This window comes from Cottoperca gobio, chromosome 22 (genome assembly GCF_900634415.1).
Source record: "Cottoperca gobio chromosome 22, fCotGob3.1, whole genome shotgun sequence".
NCBI lineage: Eukaryota > Metazoa > Chordata > Actinopteri > Perciformes > Bovichtidae > Cottoperca > Cottoperca gobio.
The window spans coordinates 9723932-9743140 of NC_041376.1; the positions used below are offsets into that span (position 1 = coordinate 9723932).

Genomic DNA, 19209 nt, shown 5'->3' on the forward strand with positions numbered 1-19209 from the left:
AATGTAAATAATACATTCGGTGCCTGAATTGTATTGTTTTTTTTCTCTGTTAAAATAGACATTATTGAAGGAAAGATGGAAAACACAAATAGAACAGGGGATTCCAAACCTTTGAATATTATTGTACATGTGCCATGTTCTTTAGTGTGGGCGTAGCTAAATTAGTCCCGACAGGCTCTGCCATGATCAAATAGATGATGTTTAGGGTCAGGTGAGGTAAAGTGTGTGAGGATTCATTGTTTGAAGGGAATATAAAAAAGTGGATACTAAAGTTGGGCTGAGGTGTGGGATACACAGTCATAGAGTGACAATGGATTTGAAGGGAAAAGAGGATGGAGTGGCGGCCATGGCAGCCTGCTAACAGGGCTTTGACACTGCAGCCTATCTGCAGTACAACTACACTCCACCACGGGCTGACTTTGAGAGGCAGGACAGCATCAGTGCCGTGGAAACTGGAATGCTTGCACAGGGCTTTCACTGAAGGTGAGACAATGGTGTAAATTTATTTCCAAAAATGCATCAAAGATGTAGAACATGTAAAAGGGTTGACTGTGGCACACACACATAGGCCAGCAGACTCTTGGAAGTTGAGTTGTGTAATCCATCAAAGTGAAGATTCAGGTCTGCTTTATGTTTTTCAGTGTTAGTATTGTTGAGTGCCTGTAGATTACTTGTAGATTGATCTGCACTGCATTATGTAAAGTAGACTTATATGTGAAGAAAATATATATATAAATAAATAAATAAAATATATCCTCTTCTAACAGAGTGTTCGCTAAGTGAACCCCAGAACAGAGAAACTGACAATGGCTTTTTTTGTGTGAGAAAACCCGGACATAAACCCAACACTGTCGCTCACTTTAACAAGTTGGTAATCCAGCCTTGCTGACTTGAGCTTTGAGCCAAGGTGACTATTGGGTGTGATAGAAAATAAGTCATAATTTACACAGGTTAATGCAAGTATTTGAAGACAGAACAAGATTTATTGTCATCAGACAGAGTTTGTTTGAAACCTGTGACGTGACATTTAGGGAACGCTTTTAGAAGGATGCTTGGATGAGAGAGGAAAAATAACACTTTTAAGGTATATGAACAGGAGTTCTTTCTATCAATAGTTTGTCAGAGTCTCATCTCCTCCTCCTCTTTTCCTTTTTTCCCAGGTGATGTGAATGGGGAGCTGCTGGTGGACATAGGTTCAGGTCCCACCCTGTACCAGGTTCTGAGTGGCTGTGAGGTTTTCAACAAAGTGATCCTCACAGACGCTGGCTCGGGGACGAAGGAGGCTGTGGTCTGGACTGGACTCCGTACATCAGAACGTCTGCAAGCTGGAGGGCCAACAGTGTGAACAACTGTATCTGCTTTAGCTTTAGTGTAAAGAGTTGGAACACATGATGGGATATTCATTCAGTATCATACCTTTTCTTCTTTTTTCAGTATTTGATTTGATGATTTTGTCTCTATTAGGCCCACAGCGTGGACAGAGAAAGCTGCTAAGCTTCGTTCAGTTGTCTCGGACATTCTCCATGTTGATGTGCACCGCCCTCAGCCTCTGGCCTCTGGTGCTCTTCCCTCAGCGGGAGCCGACTGCCTGGAGAGCGTCAGTCCTGACCTTGCTGCCTTCACCAGAGCCCTGGGTCACATTCAGGGGCTCCGGCGGCCACCTTCTTCTCATCGGAGCCCGGCTTCACTCTGATCAGGCTGGAGGTTTACACGCTGCCTCAGGACATGAGGGTGGGGGTGGACGACGTGTCTGGATTGTTTTTTGCAAAGGCAAGGAAGGAGTAAAGGGATAGAGAGGGGGGGGGGGAAGAAAGGAATAAAAGTAATGATTTAGATGTACTAAGTTGAGATAGATGAAGGTTTTAGTATCTAATCTTAAACTCATAATATGAAATCAGTCAAGCGAAGTCCTTTTTTGTTAGCAACGCTTTAAATCCTTGGTGGTACAAGAATGTCCTTTATACTTAGGTATACTACCTAAATAAAACTTCTTCAATAAATCTCACTGTCTGCTTTCTTATGTCTCATGTCTCACTAAATGTATGTACTATTATGTACTTTGTGTGCACACCATGTGGAAATCACCAGGAAATCATATTCACTTTCTATTCTTATATTTTCCTTTTCAGTTCTTAAGTAAAAAAGTACAAACTGCACACAAGATTACATTTCCCAAATTCTCAAATAATTTCTAATTTTAGAACGTAAGTACACTTTCAGCTATGGAAAATGTCCTTTTCTTTCAACTCTGAATACATCAGGCTTCCCAGATACATACAGATACAGAACAATACAAAGAGAAATGTAGTCTTTGCCTCCTTGACTGACCAAAATGTGATCTCCTCTTTTAGTCTCAGCTGAAAATTCCTCATCACTCTTCATCTGTTCATTCATGCTCTGGCCTTCCACATCCCCCACCCTCTCTTTTCCACATTTAACTCACTTACATGCACACACACAGGCCCACATACTGTACATACACACACAAAACGCATTAGCATTAAAAAATGAATCTCTTCTCTATCTCCACCCGAGCCCTGTCTTAGTTCACCTTCCCTTTCTATATCTCTCTGGTCTCTTCTTTCTCTCTGTGGTAGGCTGCCATATCCGTCTAACTCTCTCTGTCTCCAGAGAACATATGCTGTCTCTGGACAGTGACTAGAAATACACAAATTAAAGGATATATGGATTGGTAGAAGTAGCATAGACGGACAACGTCTGAAAGATTGTTTCGTGTGTGTTTGTTCATTACTTAAATATAAGCAAATAAATAAATCAAGATCAGAAAACTATTCAAAATGACAGCCAGATTAGAGGGTGAAGATGGATGGTAAATTGTGTAAATAAAGGGATCTTCTGTTTGTGCCATAAAGCTTATTTTTCACAGCTCTGAGACTAGACTGGATTACCAACCAGACAACGTCGCAAGGGGGTCTCTAAACTCCAGGGTTTGATCAAATTGGCACCCACCAGATAATAATTACAGCATAGAAGAATTGCACATATTAAAGTGGCTATAATAGAAAGAGCAGGTTATTCATGCCATGCACTAAGAGACACAAATTACAGTATATCGTAATTTAATTTGAAATTAACTTTTAATATTAACGATTTAAGAGAAAGTGGTGTGATTGTTTTTTGAAGTCCTACCCGATCTACTGAAACACACTCCAGTCCAGTAGGCGGCGTTAACGCGCCAATGAGCTAGTTTACCGAGCGCCAAGAAAGAAAAAGAAAAAGACGTGGATGACGTTTGTTGTAGACTGCTGGTAAATAGTAGCAGAGTGTCTCTGCTAAAGGAGAGCTAGTAAAGTTTTGTATATTTCTATCCTTTTAACTGTTGGTCTCCAGGCAACACCATGTTTGCCGTCAGAAACGCTCTCCGCCTCGGCTCCCGGTTGTCCATCCCCGCGGTGGCGAGGAGGGGATGCGCCGGTGCTTCCATCCCGGTGGACGATATGGTGAACGGACTCACCGACGACCAGATACAGGTTAGCTAACGAGCAGCACAAAGTTCACTTATGTGCAGATAAGCAACTGGCGGCAAAAAGGAAAACAACAAACAGCACTAGTCACATTAAACAAAGCTAAAGTATGGTTTGATAAGTTTAACGGTCAAAAGAAGACGGTTATTTACGTACGCTGTGCACATGACGCGATGACATAACGTTAGCAGATAAGGAGACCTTGATATTAGCTGAACAAGCTAAGCTAACCACCTAGCAAACAGGTTTTTCGCACTCAGCTACCTAGTGTTGGTCTAATTTAATATTGTTTGCACTTTTTTAGTTACTTAAGCAAGTGGCTCTTCCCGGAGGGCACTTGTTTAAGCTTAACCAGTTGTTGTTTTTACCACTATTAGCTGCTAGCTAAAACGCTATATAAACGCTAAGGGGTGAAAGGTTCATTGAAAATTACTTTCCAATCAAAATACATCTCAGTGGACAGCAGGTCAGTGGTACTTGGCACAAAGTGAGGGAGTCTGTACACCGGCTGGTATGAGTGCAGGGGGTGGTGTTCATATAAAGGATATGATTGGGTGAGAGTGGCTGCCCTCCAATCCTTAGTATTATGAAGTTGAATACACCTGTAAAGTCATCTAAAAGGTTTTTGAGTGATTGCGAGATATCTTAGCACATTCACCTGTTAAATCTGAAAAACATCCATAATACCTAAATATATATGTAGACTAGTTCTCCCTTTGACCTTAAGCAACTACCTTCAACAACCCTAGACCCCATTCCAACCTAGCTGTTTAAAGATGTGTTACCCTTAACTAACACCTTGCTATTTAATATGATCAACCTGTATCTATTTATCTGGCTATGTACCTCAATCCTTTAAAGTAGCTGTAATAAAACCTCTTCTTAAAAAGCCCAGTCTTGATCCAGAGGTTTTAACCATCTATAGACCTATATCTAACCTTCTCTTTGTCTCTAAGATCCTTGATAAAGCAGTCGCAAAACAGTATTTTTCATAACTATGGTTTATCTGAGTTTTTTTAACCTCTTAACGGGTGGACGGCCCGTCGTCATGTGATAGTTTTGCATTTTCAGAGAGGTTGTATCTTGCCCTGTGTTGTTTACAGTCCGCCATGATGGAGTTGTTACGCAATGCCACATATTGTTCAAAAGCTTAGAATCTCGTATATTTAGTGAGCAAAACAGTCTTGAGATCAAAATCACAACAGCAAGTACAATAGGCATCTCACACAAGCAAGCAAACTCACAATTAAACCCATAACTTTGAGCCAACTTACCTATGAAGTCTCATCATTGTCCTGTTATCAGTAATAATCCAAAAAAAAACACTTCCTGTGTCATTGCAGAGGTCCTATAGATCGTCTCCAGTAAAAATATATCCATCTTGCACATCGTCACATTGATAAAAGCCCATGAACAGCTGTTGCAATCTTTTAAATCAGCTGATCGATGTTTATTTTCGTGATGATACTCGGTAAAAACGGCATGTATCAAGTTATTAGCGCTATTTTGATGCTTGCTAAGCGGATGCCAAACTCTGACCTTTCGATTGACACTTCATTTGAGCCAATCGGAGCTTCCACACGTTATCTACAGCCATCAAGAGCCAATGAGTGTCAACTTGATAAGGAAGTGCCAGCCCTCTTCTTTTGTTTACAGACGGAGCCAGCAGCAGCCCAGTCTCCTGTTGACTCGCTGAAGCTTTTAGACATGTGACAACCATGGTTTTATTTTAAAAGAAAATTATAATATTTTCATAATTGTATTTATTAATTACAAAATACAAAATGAACACAAAAATATATTAAAAAAAATTAGTTTATGCTTCACTTACTTTGTGTCATTACTACTGACAGGGAATATTGGGTATATAATAGTTATTTATGGCCTTTTTTATAAATAAATATAATATCTCCAAATGCACAGCTTGTGAACGCCTGGTGTTACTCTTAGAAAAACATGACTAAAAAGTTAAGTTTTTGTCCCTTTTTATCTGAAATTTGAACCTGAACTTGGTAATACTTGATTATATGTTCCTATTGTGTTTTCCAGCTGTAACCTACCAGTTATACCCATCTTCAGGCATCTTTTTCAACAACAAACTTCAGGCGGAGTTTATTTTCTTCAAATTTAGTATATTCAGACCACTATTACTCAGTGCCAGAAGCACTTGGAGTGATTCTTCAATGTTTTGCAAGAACAATAAGAATGAGACCAAAATCATGCAGCTTTCAATTTACTTTGGGTATGTCGTTTCAGGTAAATTCCCCCACCCTTAAGAGGTTAAATCTGGATTTGGAATTATGGAGCACAGAGATGGCACTGGTGAAAGTTATCAGTGACCTTCTATTGACATCAGACACAAATCTTGTCTCTGTTCTTGTCTTGTTAGACCTCAGTGCTGCATTTGACACCAATGACCATGACATTCTACTACAGAGACTGGAACATTTCATTGGCATCAAAGGAACCGCACTAAACTGGTTTGAGTCCTATTTATCTGAGCGATCTCAGTTTGTACGTGTTAACTATGAATCCTCCATGCAAGCCAAAGTCATGGAGTCCCGCAGGGTTCTGTACTTGGACCTATACTATTCACCATTTTACTATATGCTTCCTTTAGGCATTATAAGAAACCACTCCATAAACTTTAATTGTTATTTGGATGATACCCAATTATATCTATCAATCAAGCCAGATGAAGATCAATTAGTTACACTTCAAGCATACCTTTTTAAAGACATAAAAACTTGGATGTCCTGCAACTTTTTGATGTTAAACACAGACAAAACTGAAGTTATTGAGCCCCAAACACCATTTCTAATGACATAATAACTCTGGGTGGCATTAACTTGACCTCCAGCACCATCGTAAGGAATCTCAGTGTTATCTTTGATCTGAATATGTCCTTTAACTTCCACATAAAACAAACCTCAAGAACTTCCTTCTTTCATCTACGTAACATTGCACTAATAAAGCACATCCTCTCTCAAATGATGCAGAAGAACTAGTCCATGCATTTGTTACTTCAAGGCTGGTTTTCAGCAACTCGTTATTATCAGGTTGTCCCAAGAATGCAGGGTTACTTGTGATTCCCAGATACTCCAAAAGTATCATTGGAGCCAGAGCCCTCAACTTTCAAGCTCCTCTACTGTGGAATCAGTTCCCAGTTTGTGTTCGGGAGGCAGACACCCTCTCCATATTTAAGAGCAGGCTAAAGACTTTCCTCTTTGATAAAGCTTGTAGTTAGGGCTGGCTCAGGCTTGCCTTGAGCCAAGGCCCTAGTTATGCTGCTATAGGTGTAGACTGCCGGGGGACTGACATCTCCTCCTTTCCCTATCTCTCCTTCCTCCCTCTCTATTTGTATGCTTTCCTGTCCCTTAAATGCATGTCACTAACTCAGCATCCAGGGCATGATCCCTGGAGTATCCCTCATCTGGCAGGTTGCCACATTTTTAAAGGTTATGTCTGGATCATGAATCCCTCGTTAATATTTTTTATTTGGAGGCCAGAAGCTTATTTTGACATCCTCCTGGGTCCATCTTTTTCATAAGCAATCACATCATCATTTCTGTCACATGGATTGTCTATATTGTATTTTTACTAGTGCTGTCAAGCGATTTTAATTTTTTTTATCCAATTAATTACAAGCTTTGTGATTAATTAATCTAAATTAATCGCATATATCAATATTTGCTGTGAGAAGCATTTCAAAATATTTAAATGGATTTTGGAAGATGAGTGAATCAATGAGTAGGCATTATAAATGTAAAGGTCAATATCCGTTAAGCCACTGTCCTCTACCACCTGCAGTCCATTGCAATACATTTCATGATGGAGTTGTTAACGTGTCTCAGGTAGACGGACTCATTCTGCGTCTGAACGCCTGATTGAGATGTATGACGAGACGGGTCGCTCACTTTAGCATCAGCAGCGGTGCTAGTTAGCTCCGTGCTCAGTGTATATATATATATATATATATATATATATATCTATATATTCATATTCTCCGACGGTTCGATCATTCTTTGCGCATGAATCACACAGAACGGAGCATCAACTGTTACATCCGGGAGTTTATTAATGTAAACTTTACATTCACTGGGCCAAGTAACGTTTTCTCATCCGCTTCATCATGTTGATGAGGCTATTGAGGCTATATTAAGTCTATTGTTTGTTGTTTCTTTTGCACAGCTCAGGCAGTCGGTTTCGTAAATTCTGTGCAGAAAAGCTTGCACCTCAAGCTGACGAGATTGACAAGACAAATGAATTTCCAGGAATGCAGGTGAGTTGAAACACTACATCATACCTGTAGTTTCCTGGAAAGTAGTAGACTTGTCATGAATATGAGCCACATCCCTACTGTCCATATGTAAATTTACTATCAAATCTAGAGCAGGATTTCTGCCTTGGTAATGTTTTGCATTCTCTCTTCGCCAGGTTTATTGGAAAGAAATGGGGGCGATGGGACTCCTTGGGATCACTGCTCCAGGTAAAACAGCTGTAGGAAAAATGCCCTCATTCAATGTTTATAAGTAGTTGAATTACAGCTTCCTCTTCTTTTTGTGTTTGTGTGTTTTTATATTCATTTACTCTCTACATCTCTTTACAGAGGAGTATGGGGGAACAGGATTGGGCTTCCTTGATCATGTCATTGTGATGGAGGAAATGTCACGAGTGTCAGCAGCCATTGCTCTCAGTTACGGCGCCCACTCTAATCTCTGTGTCAACCAGATGGTACGACACGGCAACAAGAAACAGAAAGAGAAATACTTGCCAAAGGTCAGGACCAAAAAAGCTCATGCTTACATAAAAAAACAAAACTGAAAGATACATAAAACCATAAACTAACATTGATTAAATTCTTCATTCTGGTCACGGTCTTTCCTGTTGCCAGTTAATGACAGGAGAGCACATAGGAGCCCTGGCCATGAGTGAGCCCAACGCCGGCTCTGATGTTGTATCCATGAAACTCAGAGCCGAGAAGCAAGGTAGGACACCCTCTGAATTTATTCTACATTGTGTTTTTTATGTTTCTTTTGTTGTTTTTATTTGTAGTTTATATACTTCTAGTTTTTTTTTTTTTCTATTTATCTGTGCTTTTTTCGATCCTGCACCTGACATACAAATAGTGTGTGGTGTTGTATAATACTATATATATATTATATATATGTGTGTGTGTGTGTATGTATATTATATATATATATCATTATATATATATCTATATATAATCTATAATAGATATTATATAATATAGATATATATATATATATATCTTTTTTTTTATCTTTTTGTATAGAGTATAGTAGTCAGTCTATCTCTCGTTCTCTCTCTCTATGTGTGTGTGTGTGTGGGTGTGTGGTGTGTGTGTGTGTGTGTGTGTGTGTGGTGTGTGTGTGTGTGTGTGTTTGTGTGTGTGTGTGTGTGTGTGTGTGTGTGTGTGTGTCTGTCTCTCTCTCCTCTCCTCCTCTCGTCTCTCTCTCCTCTTCCATGTCTCTCTCTTCTCGCTCGCTATCTCTTCATCTCTCGCCCTTCTTCACCTCTTCTCCTGGTCTCCTCCTGCTCTTCTCTCTCTCTCTCTCCTCTCTCTCTCTCTCTCTCTCTCTCTCTCTCCTCTCCTCTCTCTCTATCTCTATCCTCTCTTCTCTCTCTCTTCTCTCTTTCTCCTGCCTGCTCTCTCTCCCTCGCTCTCTGTCCCTCTCTTCTCTCGATCTCTTCTTTTTCTCTCTCCCTTCCCTCTCTTCTTCTTCCCCCCCCCTTTACTCTCCTCTCTCTCGCTCTCTCTCTTCCCTCGTGTGTGTGTGGTCTCTGTCCTGCTGTCTCTCTATCTGTTACTGTCTGTCTGATCTGTCTGTACTCTACTCTCGCTCTCACTCTCTCTCTCTCTCTCTCTCTCTCTCTCTCTCTCTCCCCCCCCCTCTCTCCCCCCCTCTCTCCCCCCTCTCTCCCCTCTCTCCCCCCCCCTCTCTCCCCCTTCTCTCCCTCCCCCCCTCTTTGTCTGTTTTCCCTGTCTTGTTCTTTCCATCGAGGACCAAGAATGAAGTGCTATCCTCTGGGATGTTTGTGTCATGAAACTCTTTTGAGTTGTTGTGCTTTTTTATTAATAAAAATCAAATCGATAGGCCTGCCATCTAAAATGTATCACCATCAAATATTGCTAGATATGCTGCGGTTGCTCTGCTGCTGAACATGAATTAATAATTTCTTGGAGATTACACTGCCTCAGGGTTTGACAAAACCTCTGTTGGCATTTTGCCCTTTTCATGTTGAATATTTGCCAAGTGACTCTGACTCAGCAAGGTATCGTGTGTGCTGGTTGCCCCGAATGTCAGTGGAAATACACCTAAATTTTATATTTTTTTAAGATCAAAAGTTACAACCTGTTAATTATTTAGTCCTGTGATGCCACAGACCTATCCTGCAACACTGTATCCTGTGTTGTGTGTGTGTATATATTTAAGTTATTGCCATCACATCACTTTTCTGACTATGTATCCTGATAAGAGAACTATTTATGTTAATTTCTACTACATAAATAAATAAATAAAAACAATGGAAGCCAAGTCATGAGTTTCAAACAGGAACAGTTTAAACGAGCTAAAGTAACAAAGTGAAAGAGGTCGAACCTACAGAGAATTACACCTAAATCTGCAGCTCCCCTCGGCTTTAAAGAGCTTCATGGTGAGTTTCAGCTCATTGTTTAGCTGTCCAGCTAACAACTTTACTGTTTTGGTTTACTCTCACCACTTACAGCCGTTCTCAGCAAGAAACTCACTGTACACTACCTGCACAGCACCAAACATCAGACAGACAAAGTTAGCGACAAGCCGGTGAACTTATTGGAGCTGCAGAAGAGTCCCTCAGGAGTTGGTAGAGACTAAAAACAGCTCAAACTAAATAAATATTGGACTTATGTTTGCCCAAAACATGACTCCAAATGAATGCATATGCTGGATATGGAACAACTGGATGTGTAAATGAGCAACTGTTGGCTCACAAGTTCGCCACACCATCTTAAAGATTGATGATATGTCAGTGTTGTGTTCACAACTTGTTTCCACTGACCCCAAGTAGCCCAAAAAAACACATTTTAAAGGCTTAAAGGCAAAAAGATGAGAAGGCAGACAAACTGTACAGGTAGTGCAGACGTTAACATTGCCCTTTATGTTTCTAAAATAACTAATAATATCAAAGCAGACTAGAGACCATCTTGCAACGGGATCACACCAGCTGTGACACCAAAATGGGGCAAGAACAATGGCAATTTTAACCTATGAATAACATCTCAAGATTTTTTTAATTGATCCAGACAAATGGTTTAAAATAATAATTCTGCGCGGCTCTGTTTTATTTCCACTTCATTTCTATTTTGACTTTGTATTTTTCTACAGGCGACTACTACGTCCTGAATGGCAACAAGTTCTGGATCACAAATGGGCCAGATGCCGATTGTCCTTATTGTTTACGCAAAGACAGATCCCGAGGCCTATCAAAAAGGCATTACAGCTTTCATTGTTGAAAAAGGTAAATCCAGTCAAGTGAAGACGTATTCTTCTCGGTCTCCGGCCGTACTTGTGGCTCGTGGTGGGTTTACATGTTTAGTCTGTTCCGGGGATCAGCCTTGCATTTTGTTAAATTGATAAAATACAAAATCGAGCAAAAGGACATGAATCACAACAATTAAAATAAGTTTGTGCACATGTACTTTTTTTTTAGGGAATGCCTGGATTCTCTACAGCACAGAAGCTCGACAAACTCGGCATGAGGGGCTCCAACACCTGCGAGCTGGTCTTTGAAGACTGCAAAGTCCCAGGTGTGTGTTTTAAGTCCCGACTCTGCCATATGTTCACTTGTGTAAAACACAGACCTTTTTCTTTTTGGCTCATTTCTTTGCATGTGTGTCGTGTGATCCTTCCAACTGTTTTATCATGTAGCCTTTGCACATTTTCTCGTTTGTTTGTTGTAGAGGAGACATTCTTGGTCCGTTGAACAAAGGTGTTTATGTGATGATGAGCGGCTTGGATCTGGAGAGGCTGGTGCTTTCAGCAGGGCCTGTTGGGTAAGTTCATGTCAGAAATGAGCTTCAATTTAAAAAAATGGGAACATTACTTGGATTATAATTACATTCAGCTAGATGGAAATAATACATAGGCTGTAATATGCTGGCGTTCATCGTTCTCTAGTGTATTTGTTACACATGTATGTTTTGCATAACGCTGTCTGTTATTTCCCTAATTCCAGTCCACACACACACGCTGTATTCATTACCCTAAGTAATTGTTTATCAATCTGACCGTTTGCTTTTCAATATAAGATGAGATAAGATAAGCCTTTATTGATCCCCAAAGGGGGAATTTGATTGTTGCAGCAGAAGGATAGAAATAAATACAGATAAATAAAGCAAATAAATAAATAATTAGGGGGAATATAAAACTGAAATAAGAATAGAGGTAAAAATGGAAACTGCAGGGTACAAAAGTAACAGTGGTGTGAATAATGGCAGCAGAATCTGCATGTGTAGTATATGTAAACATTGTTACACAAGACTAATGTATACGATCAAGTACAGTGTATAATAACAAATATTACATAGCAAAGTATATAAATCAGACTAACCTCATATTGTACCTCTATCTCTGCTTCAGGTTTATAAGGAAATCATTTGAATGTAAACACTTTGTCCGCTCGTCAGACTTTGTGGCTCACCTTCAGCCAAAACAACTAGTGGCACGTTTAGTTTCATATGTTAACATTTATCTACACGAGCGAAGCAGTGTTTACATTTTATTTAACCTGTTATTACTGTAATGCTTAGAAATTATTCTAATGTGGGAGTTGATTAGTTCTGAAACATTATCGCTGGTTCCTAATGCTTATCTATTCAAATGTTTTGATCCTGGCAACTGAAAAGCCGTTTTCAAAGATGTTCACAAACAACCTGATTGCGGCACAAACATTAAATGAACGAGCAACTCGGCAGCAGTTCATGGAAACTACACGACAGGCTTTAAAATATATGTTTTGTTTTTGGCATCCTGCAAGTTCCATTATGTTGTTAAATATCCTGTTATGAGACTTGTTTGAAGGGTTCAGCATTTCTCTTGTCTTAATATCTTGTTCCTCTTCAGCATCATGCAGTCAGTTTTGGACAATGCTGTTCCCTACCTGCACGTCAGAGAAGCTTTCGGACACAAGATCGGACACTTTCAGGTTTGACCTTCAGTCTCCACTTAATACAAGAAAAAGTCGCAGCATTAATGTGCTGTAATAATAAGTAATATACTTGAAACTGTCAGCTATAGAATTAAATAATGCTTTATGTTAATCTGTTTGCAGCTAATGCAAGGCAAGGATGGCTGACATGTACACCAGGCTGAGCTCCTGTCGACAAGTACTTGTACAACGTCGCCCGGGCTTGTGACAAAGGACACTTCAGTGCAATGGTGAGAACATTTGTTTTTATCTGCTTCTGCAGCACCCTGTTTAGGAAAAACAATTAATTAAAAATGTGCTATCCCTTCCATCAAAAATGTATTAAAGAATTATTTGGAGCATATCTGCAGAGTGAATCTTCCTTCTTTTACAACTTATGTAAACGTTTTTATTTTAATAGTTCATTGTTCATTTATGGTAATGATATAAAATATATGTTTTGAAATGAGCCAAATGGATCTTCTTGAACGAGTGTTAAAAACAGTTAATTTTAGACCTCACCTCTTGAAAGGTGTTTAATGCCAACACACTACATATCATTTGCAATATTTTGAGCAGTCAGAACCTCCAAAAAACGTTGATTGTAATCATAAAAGATTATTAGATTTTTGACGAGAAAACCACCCGCGCCACCTCCGCTCGTCCTCACAGCTGCCAGGAGGCTGCTTCGTTGAGTGTTTAGCTGTCGGCCACCAGAAAGATGAGACGAATATGCGGGTCGTTTTCTAGTTTCTGCCACTTTGGATTTATTCCAATAAACAAACTAACGTAACGTTACACGGACTACAGCCGCGGTTAACATTAGTGCCCAGTAAACATATTCTTGCTCCCTGACTGACTGACAGGCATTAATTACACAGGAGAAAAAAAAATTTTTTTAAGTGCACTGAGACAAATCAGTATAATTTGTGATATTGGGCTATATAAATGTAAATGTATATGTGTGTATATATATATGTATATATATACGGTAGTGATTTGTTGTCTCTGTATCCTCTTACCTCTCTCTCTCTCTATCTCATTTCTCCTATCTATCTCTCTCTCTACTCTATCTCTCGATAGCGTCTATCTCTCATCTCTCCTCTTTCTCCGCCCTTGTGTGTATATTCTACTATCTCTCCCTATATCTCTATCTATCTCCTCTTCCTAGATCTCTCTCTCTCTCTATCTCTCTCTCTCGCTCTCATCAGCCTCCGATGTGTCTCTCTCTCTCTCTCTCTCTCATACTCTACCTCTCCTCTCTCTCTCTCTCTTCTCATCTCTCTCCTCCATCTCTCTCTCTCTATCTATCTCTCTCCTCTCTCTTCGCTCTCTCTCTCATCTCTCTCTCTCTCTCTCTTCTCTCTCTCTCTCTCTACTCTCCTCTCTTCCCTCTCTCTCTCTCCCCCATCTCTCTGCCTCTCCTCTACTCTCTCTCTCTCATCCCATCTCTCTCATCCATCTCTCTCTCATCTCTCTCTCTCCTACTCCATTATCTCTCTCCCTCTCTCTCTACTCTCCTCCCTCTCTCTCTCCCTCTCTCTCTCTCTATCCCCCCCACCCCTCTAAGATATTATCTATCCACCACCACCCACATCTCTCTATACTATATATCATATTTTTTTTTTCCCTTCTCTCTGTGTGTGTGTGGTGTCCTCTCTCTCATCGCTCTCTCTCTCTTCTCTCCCTCTCTCTTCTCTCTCTCTCTCCCTCTCTCCCTCTCTCTTCTCTCTTTCTCTCTGTCTCTCTCTCCCCTCTCTCTCTCTCTCGTGTGTGTGTGTGTGTGTGGCTCTCCTCTCTCTCTCACTCTCTCTCCCTTCTGTGTGTTGTGTGTGGGTCTCTCCTCTCTCTCTCTCCTCTCTGTGTGTGTGGTTGTCTCTCTCTCTCTCTCTTCTCTCTCTCTGTGTGTGTGTTGTGTCTCTCTCTCCTCTCTCCTCTCTCTGTGCGGGTGTTTGTGTCTCTCATCTCTCATCGCGCTCATGCTCCTCTGTGTGTCTCATCTGTCGCTCTGTCGCTATCTCTTGTCTCGCGCTCTATCTCTGTGTGTCTCGCTCATCTCGCTGTCTCTCTCTCTCTCTCTCCGTATCTCTCTCCTCGGCTCGGTGTGTCTCGCTCTCCTCTCTCACTCTAGTGTGTCTCTCTCTCTCTCTCTTATCTGTGTGTGTCTCTCTCTTCTCTCTCTCTCTCTCTCTCTCTTTTGTCTCTCTCGCTCTCTCGTCTCTACTTTTATGTTTGTGGGTGTGTATCTGTCTCTCTCTCTATTCTGTGGCTTTGTGTTCGTGTGTCCTCTGTCTCCCTCTCTATCGCTCGCCTGTCCTGCTGGTCCTGTCTGTCTGTCCTGTCTTCTCTCATCTCTCCTCTCTATCTCTCCTGTCTGTTGTGTGTGTCTCTGTCTGCTCTCTCCCCTCTCTCCCCCCGCCTCTCCTCTCTCTCTTCTCCCCTCCCTCGCTGTGTCTCTCTCTCTGTCCTTGTGTCTCTCTCTCTCTCTCATCTTTTCTCTCTCTCTCTCTGTGTCTCTCTCTCTCTCTCTCTCTCTGTTTGTGTGTGTGTTTTGCTCTCTGTTCTCTCTCTCTCTGTCTGTGCTGTGTGGTGTGTTTGTCACCTCTGTCTCTCTCTCTCTCTCTCTGCTGTCCTGTCTGTCTTCTGTCTCGCTCTCCTCGTCTCTCTCTCTCTTTCTGTGTGTGTGTCTCTGTATCTCTCTCTCCCTCCTCCCCCCCCCTTCTCCTCTCTTCTCCTACCTCTGCTGTGTTCTCTCCTCTCTCTCTCTCTCTCTCTCTCTCTCTCTCGCTCTCTCTCTCTTCCCCTCCTCTCTCTCTCTCTCTGCTCCCTGCTTCCATCCCCCTCGCGTCTGTCTCTCTCCTCTCTCCGCCTGTCCTCTCTCTCTCTCTTCTCTTACTCCTCTCTATCGCTCTCTTTCTCTCTCTCTCTCTCTCTCTCTCTTCTCTCTCTCTCTGTCTCTCTCTCTCTGTCCTCTCTCCTCCTCCGTCTCTGCCCTCATCTTTCTTCTCTCTCCCCTCTCTGTCTACTCTCTACCCTAACTCTAGTCTCTATGTGTGTGTATAATTCATATATCCGACCCCCCTCTGCTGTTGTCTCTGTGTGTCTCTCCTGTGTGTCTCTTCTCCCCTCTCTCTTCCTCTCCTCTTCCCTCTCTCTACTCTTCTCTCTACTCTCTCTCTCCTCCTCTCCTCTCTCTCTCTCTCCTCTCTCTCTGGTCTCTCTCTCTATCTCTCTCTTCTATATGCTCTGCTCTCTCTCTCCCCCCCCCTCTGTGTCTCTCCTCTCCCTCCCTCTGTCTCTACTCTCTCTCTCCTCTCTCTCTCTCTCTCTACTCGTCTCTCTTCATCTCTCTCTCTCTCTCTCTCTATCTCTCTCGTCCTCTTCTGCCCCCATTTTCCCTTCTCTCCTCTCTCATCTCTGCCTCTCTCTTTCCTCTCTCTCTCTCCCCCTCTCCCCCTCTGTCGTCTCTCTCTACTCTTCCTCTCTCTCTCTCTCTCTCTTCTTTTCCTCCTCTCTCTCCTCTCTCTCTCTCTAGCTCTCATCTCTCTCTCTTCGCTCTCTCCCTCTTCTTCCTCTTCCTCCTCCTCCCCTCCTCCCGCCTCGTCTTCCTCCTCTCTCCCCCTCCCCTCAGCCCCTTCGCGCTTGTATGGCCCCATCCCGAGGCCCAATCTGCCCCCCTGTTTCTTTGGAGCAGGTGTCTCTGAATTACACATTGAACCTTTAAACCTGAAGGAACCCGATGAAAAATGAAAGATGTTTTATTCTTCCACCTGAGTCAGCATGTTATGTGACTTCTTTCTAAATGATTCTTCCCCCACCCACTGCACACAGTAACCGTGTTGACTTGTGTTGCCATTGCAGGATTGTGCCGGAGTGATCCTGTATTGTGCGGAGAACGCCACTCAGGTTGCTTTGGATGGCATTCAGTGTTTGGGTAAGTGCCAAGAAACTGAATGGCTCAAATGAAAACGGAACCTTAAAATAAAATCTATACGGTACTGTCCAGTGGGAGTGGATTTAGTTCAGTCAGGAGAATCTATTTCATGGGGAAAAAAACATTGCTGATGCAACCTAGAGACTAGATTGTGATGACAACTTAATCTGGGGTTTATTGACCACTTATGAGGTCTATGTACCGACCGCTCTGCTTCACCGTGTGCACGCTGACTCTGGATGGAGTCTTGTTGCCGGTGTGAAGGTGATTTGATGTGAGCATCATAGAGGAGCTGGAAGCAGAGCTCTACAGGTGCAGCTAATTTGGTTAATAAATAGCATGCTGACTAATGAATGGCAGTGATAATAAGAGAGAGAGGCTGACTCGACTGCATCGTGTGATCATGTAGGGATCGAATTTAAACTTCTAGGATTATACAGAGAAGAGAGAATTTACAGTATACTGACGGATGGAAGCCGAGGTGTGGCTCGTGGAAGTAATGAAGAGAAGAGAAAGACTGGAGCAGTACTGAGAATGTTTGACAGACATGAACTGCTCTCCCATGCAGTGTTTTTTTTTTTCCCGGTACCTTCATTTGCATGCTTATAAAGAATTTGCCTCTTTTGTTCAGGGGATATTTCCTGTTGCCATTTTCACCTCATGCCAAGCTTTGATGAAGAGTGTTCAACGTATATCAACTTGTTTTTCCCAGTAAATGCCTTCATCTTATAGTATTTTATACAACAAATGTGATCATTCATGCAAAACATGTCAATTTAATTAAATGTGAATGGTTTTCTTTTCTATAATCCTCAGATTTACATTGCAGTTGGCAGACTTTATCGCATTAATGTGTAAAATCACTCAGCTTTAAATACGTAGATGAGTTTAGCTTTTGATAAAGAATGATTTGTTGATTTTAATTAAGGTGTAAAATACACATCAGTAGCACTGACGAAGATGTAACGAGCTCAGGGACTCGTTTGGTGTGTATTTTATTATGCAGTCTAAAGCAACACGCTGCGTTACTGCACATTAACTTAAATATGTGCTGCTTGTCAACAGGTGGGAACGGCTATATCAACGACTACCCCATGGGGAGATTCTTGCGTGACGCAAAGCTGTATGAAATCGGCGCAGGCACAAGTGAAGTTCGTCGGCTCATCATTGACGAGCCTTTAACGCCATGTACAAATAATCAGAACTGAGAAATGGCAATCGCTAAATACTGAAACGAGTGGTTTACCATGGATACACACAGTTACTCACACCAAGGGCCTTATACTGTAGGAAGTGTCGCTGCTGTTGGATGAACACATGTTTCAGAATCAGTGTCACACAGGATTTTAATTCATATATGAAACCACTGAATTGGCAGATGTTACAAGCTGAAATGCTTTGACTCGATCACCATTGAAATGCTAATAAAGCGATACAATTCTAAGTATTGAACCTCATTAACAGGTTGTATGTTCATTGTATTAGTTTATTTTGACCCCCTGACTGGATGTCCAAAACCCAAACTGCTGCTGCTGTTTCTCCTTCAACAAACCATGTTGTTATTTCAAGGGTTATAATGAATAATAGAATGAATGAATTCTCGATACTGTTATTATAAAAGAAAAAAGTAAAACTGACGTTTTTTGAGCTAATGGTGAGGGGCTCAGCACTCTGTGACACCGTGTTGCTTAGATAACACCGGAGAACATCCCATAATGACTTTTCTTCACTATCACTATAGTTGATTTGGAAAAAAAAGGCCTGAGTTTTTTTTTAATATATAATTGTACTTTCATGATTTCAATGCAAATTGAGTTGCTGCTCAATAAGGAGAATAATATCTGATTTCTGAGTAGCATGTTGTAGAGAATAGAGATTAGAAAACAGTTTGTCAGGAGCAAACATATTCCACTGTTATAATGTCTGTACAGCCCGACTGGAGAAACACTCCTGAAGATGTTTGTCTGCTCTTCTCCAAGGGACTCATTGTAGATGTACAGTGTAATAATGTATGAAATAAGGTAGTGTTGTTTTCCATAAATAAACAAATGTTATATTTATTTCTGGACTTTGGAGTTTGTGTCAGTTTCCTGAAGGATCACATTTAGAAAAATGAAAAACCTTGTTAGGAAAACATGTTTCATGTTTGTGTAGTCCCGCTGTACGCGCTGAACACATACAGTAGCTCCTTGTTTCTAGAAAAGCCAAAGGGGAGACAGTCGTTCACACTGATTGAACTATCCAAGTGCATTTGAATAATACATGTTTCAGGGTGGGTTTTCCCTTTACAGGAAACAAGGCAGCATTATTATCTCCAACACTGCAGTAGCTGGACTGGACTGACATGTTAGTAAGACATTTGATTTGTTGTCTCTTTAAACTCCATGATACATAAATGATTACATAAAAAGAGTTAATAACCCAGCCCTTTCATATGTGATATGATCACAGACACTTTCTGGAAAACGATTGAGAAAGTGAAACCTGACCAGCAGTGCAAGAAGTGTTACAATCTTTTACTTAAATCAAAGCATTAAAAACACTCGTATTTAGATTTTTACTCTACAAGCAGCCAAATGTGCTGCAGTATGTGCTGGTTTA

The 19209-nt window shown here is 41.2% G+C and overlaps 1 protein-coding gene and 1 pseudogene across 1 annotated transcript; both read left to right on the top strand.

Annotated features, from left to right (window-relative positions):
• Positions 1 to 102: 102 nt before the first annotated feature.
• LOC115027627 (phenylethanolamine N-methyltransferase-like) lies at positions 103 to 1785 on the top strand (annotated as a pseudogene).
• A 1371-nt stretch (positions 1786 to 3156) lies between these two features.
• On the top strand, positions 3157 to 18676 carry ivd (isovaleryl-CoA dehydrogenase). The gene is given in 16 exon segments (XM_029461399.1): positions 3157 to 3495; positions 7682 to 7767; positions 7923 to 7974; positions 8095 to 8264; positions 8380 to 8473; positions 10874 to 10932; positions 10934 to 11020; positions 11199 to 11301; positions 11454 to 11541; positions 12611 to 12692; positions 12819 to 12833; positions 12835 to 12873; positions 12875 to 12925; positions 16536 to 16608; positions 17674 to 17775; positions 17778 to 18676. Coding segments are annotated over 16 exon segments (1266 nt in total). The 5' UTR covers positions 3157 to 3359; the 3' UTR covers positions 17807 to 18676.
• Positions 18677 to 19209: the final 533 nt, after the last annotated feature.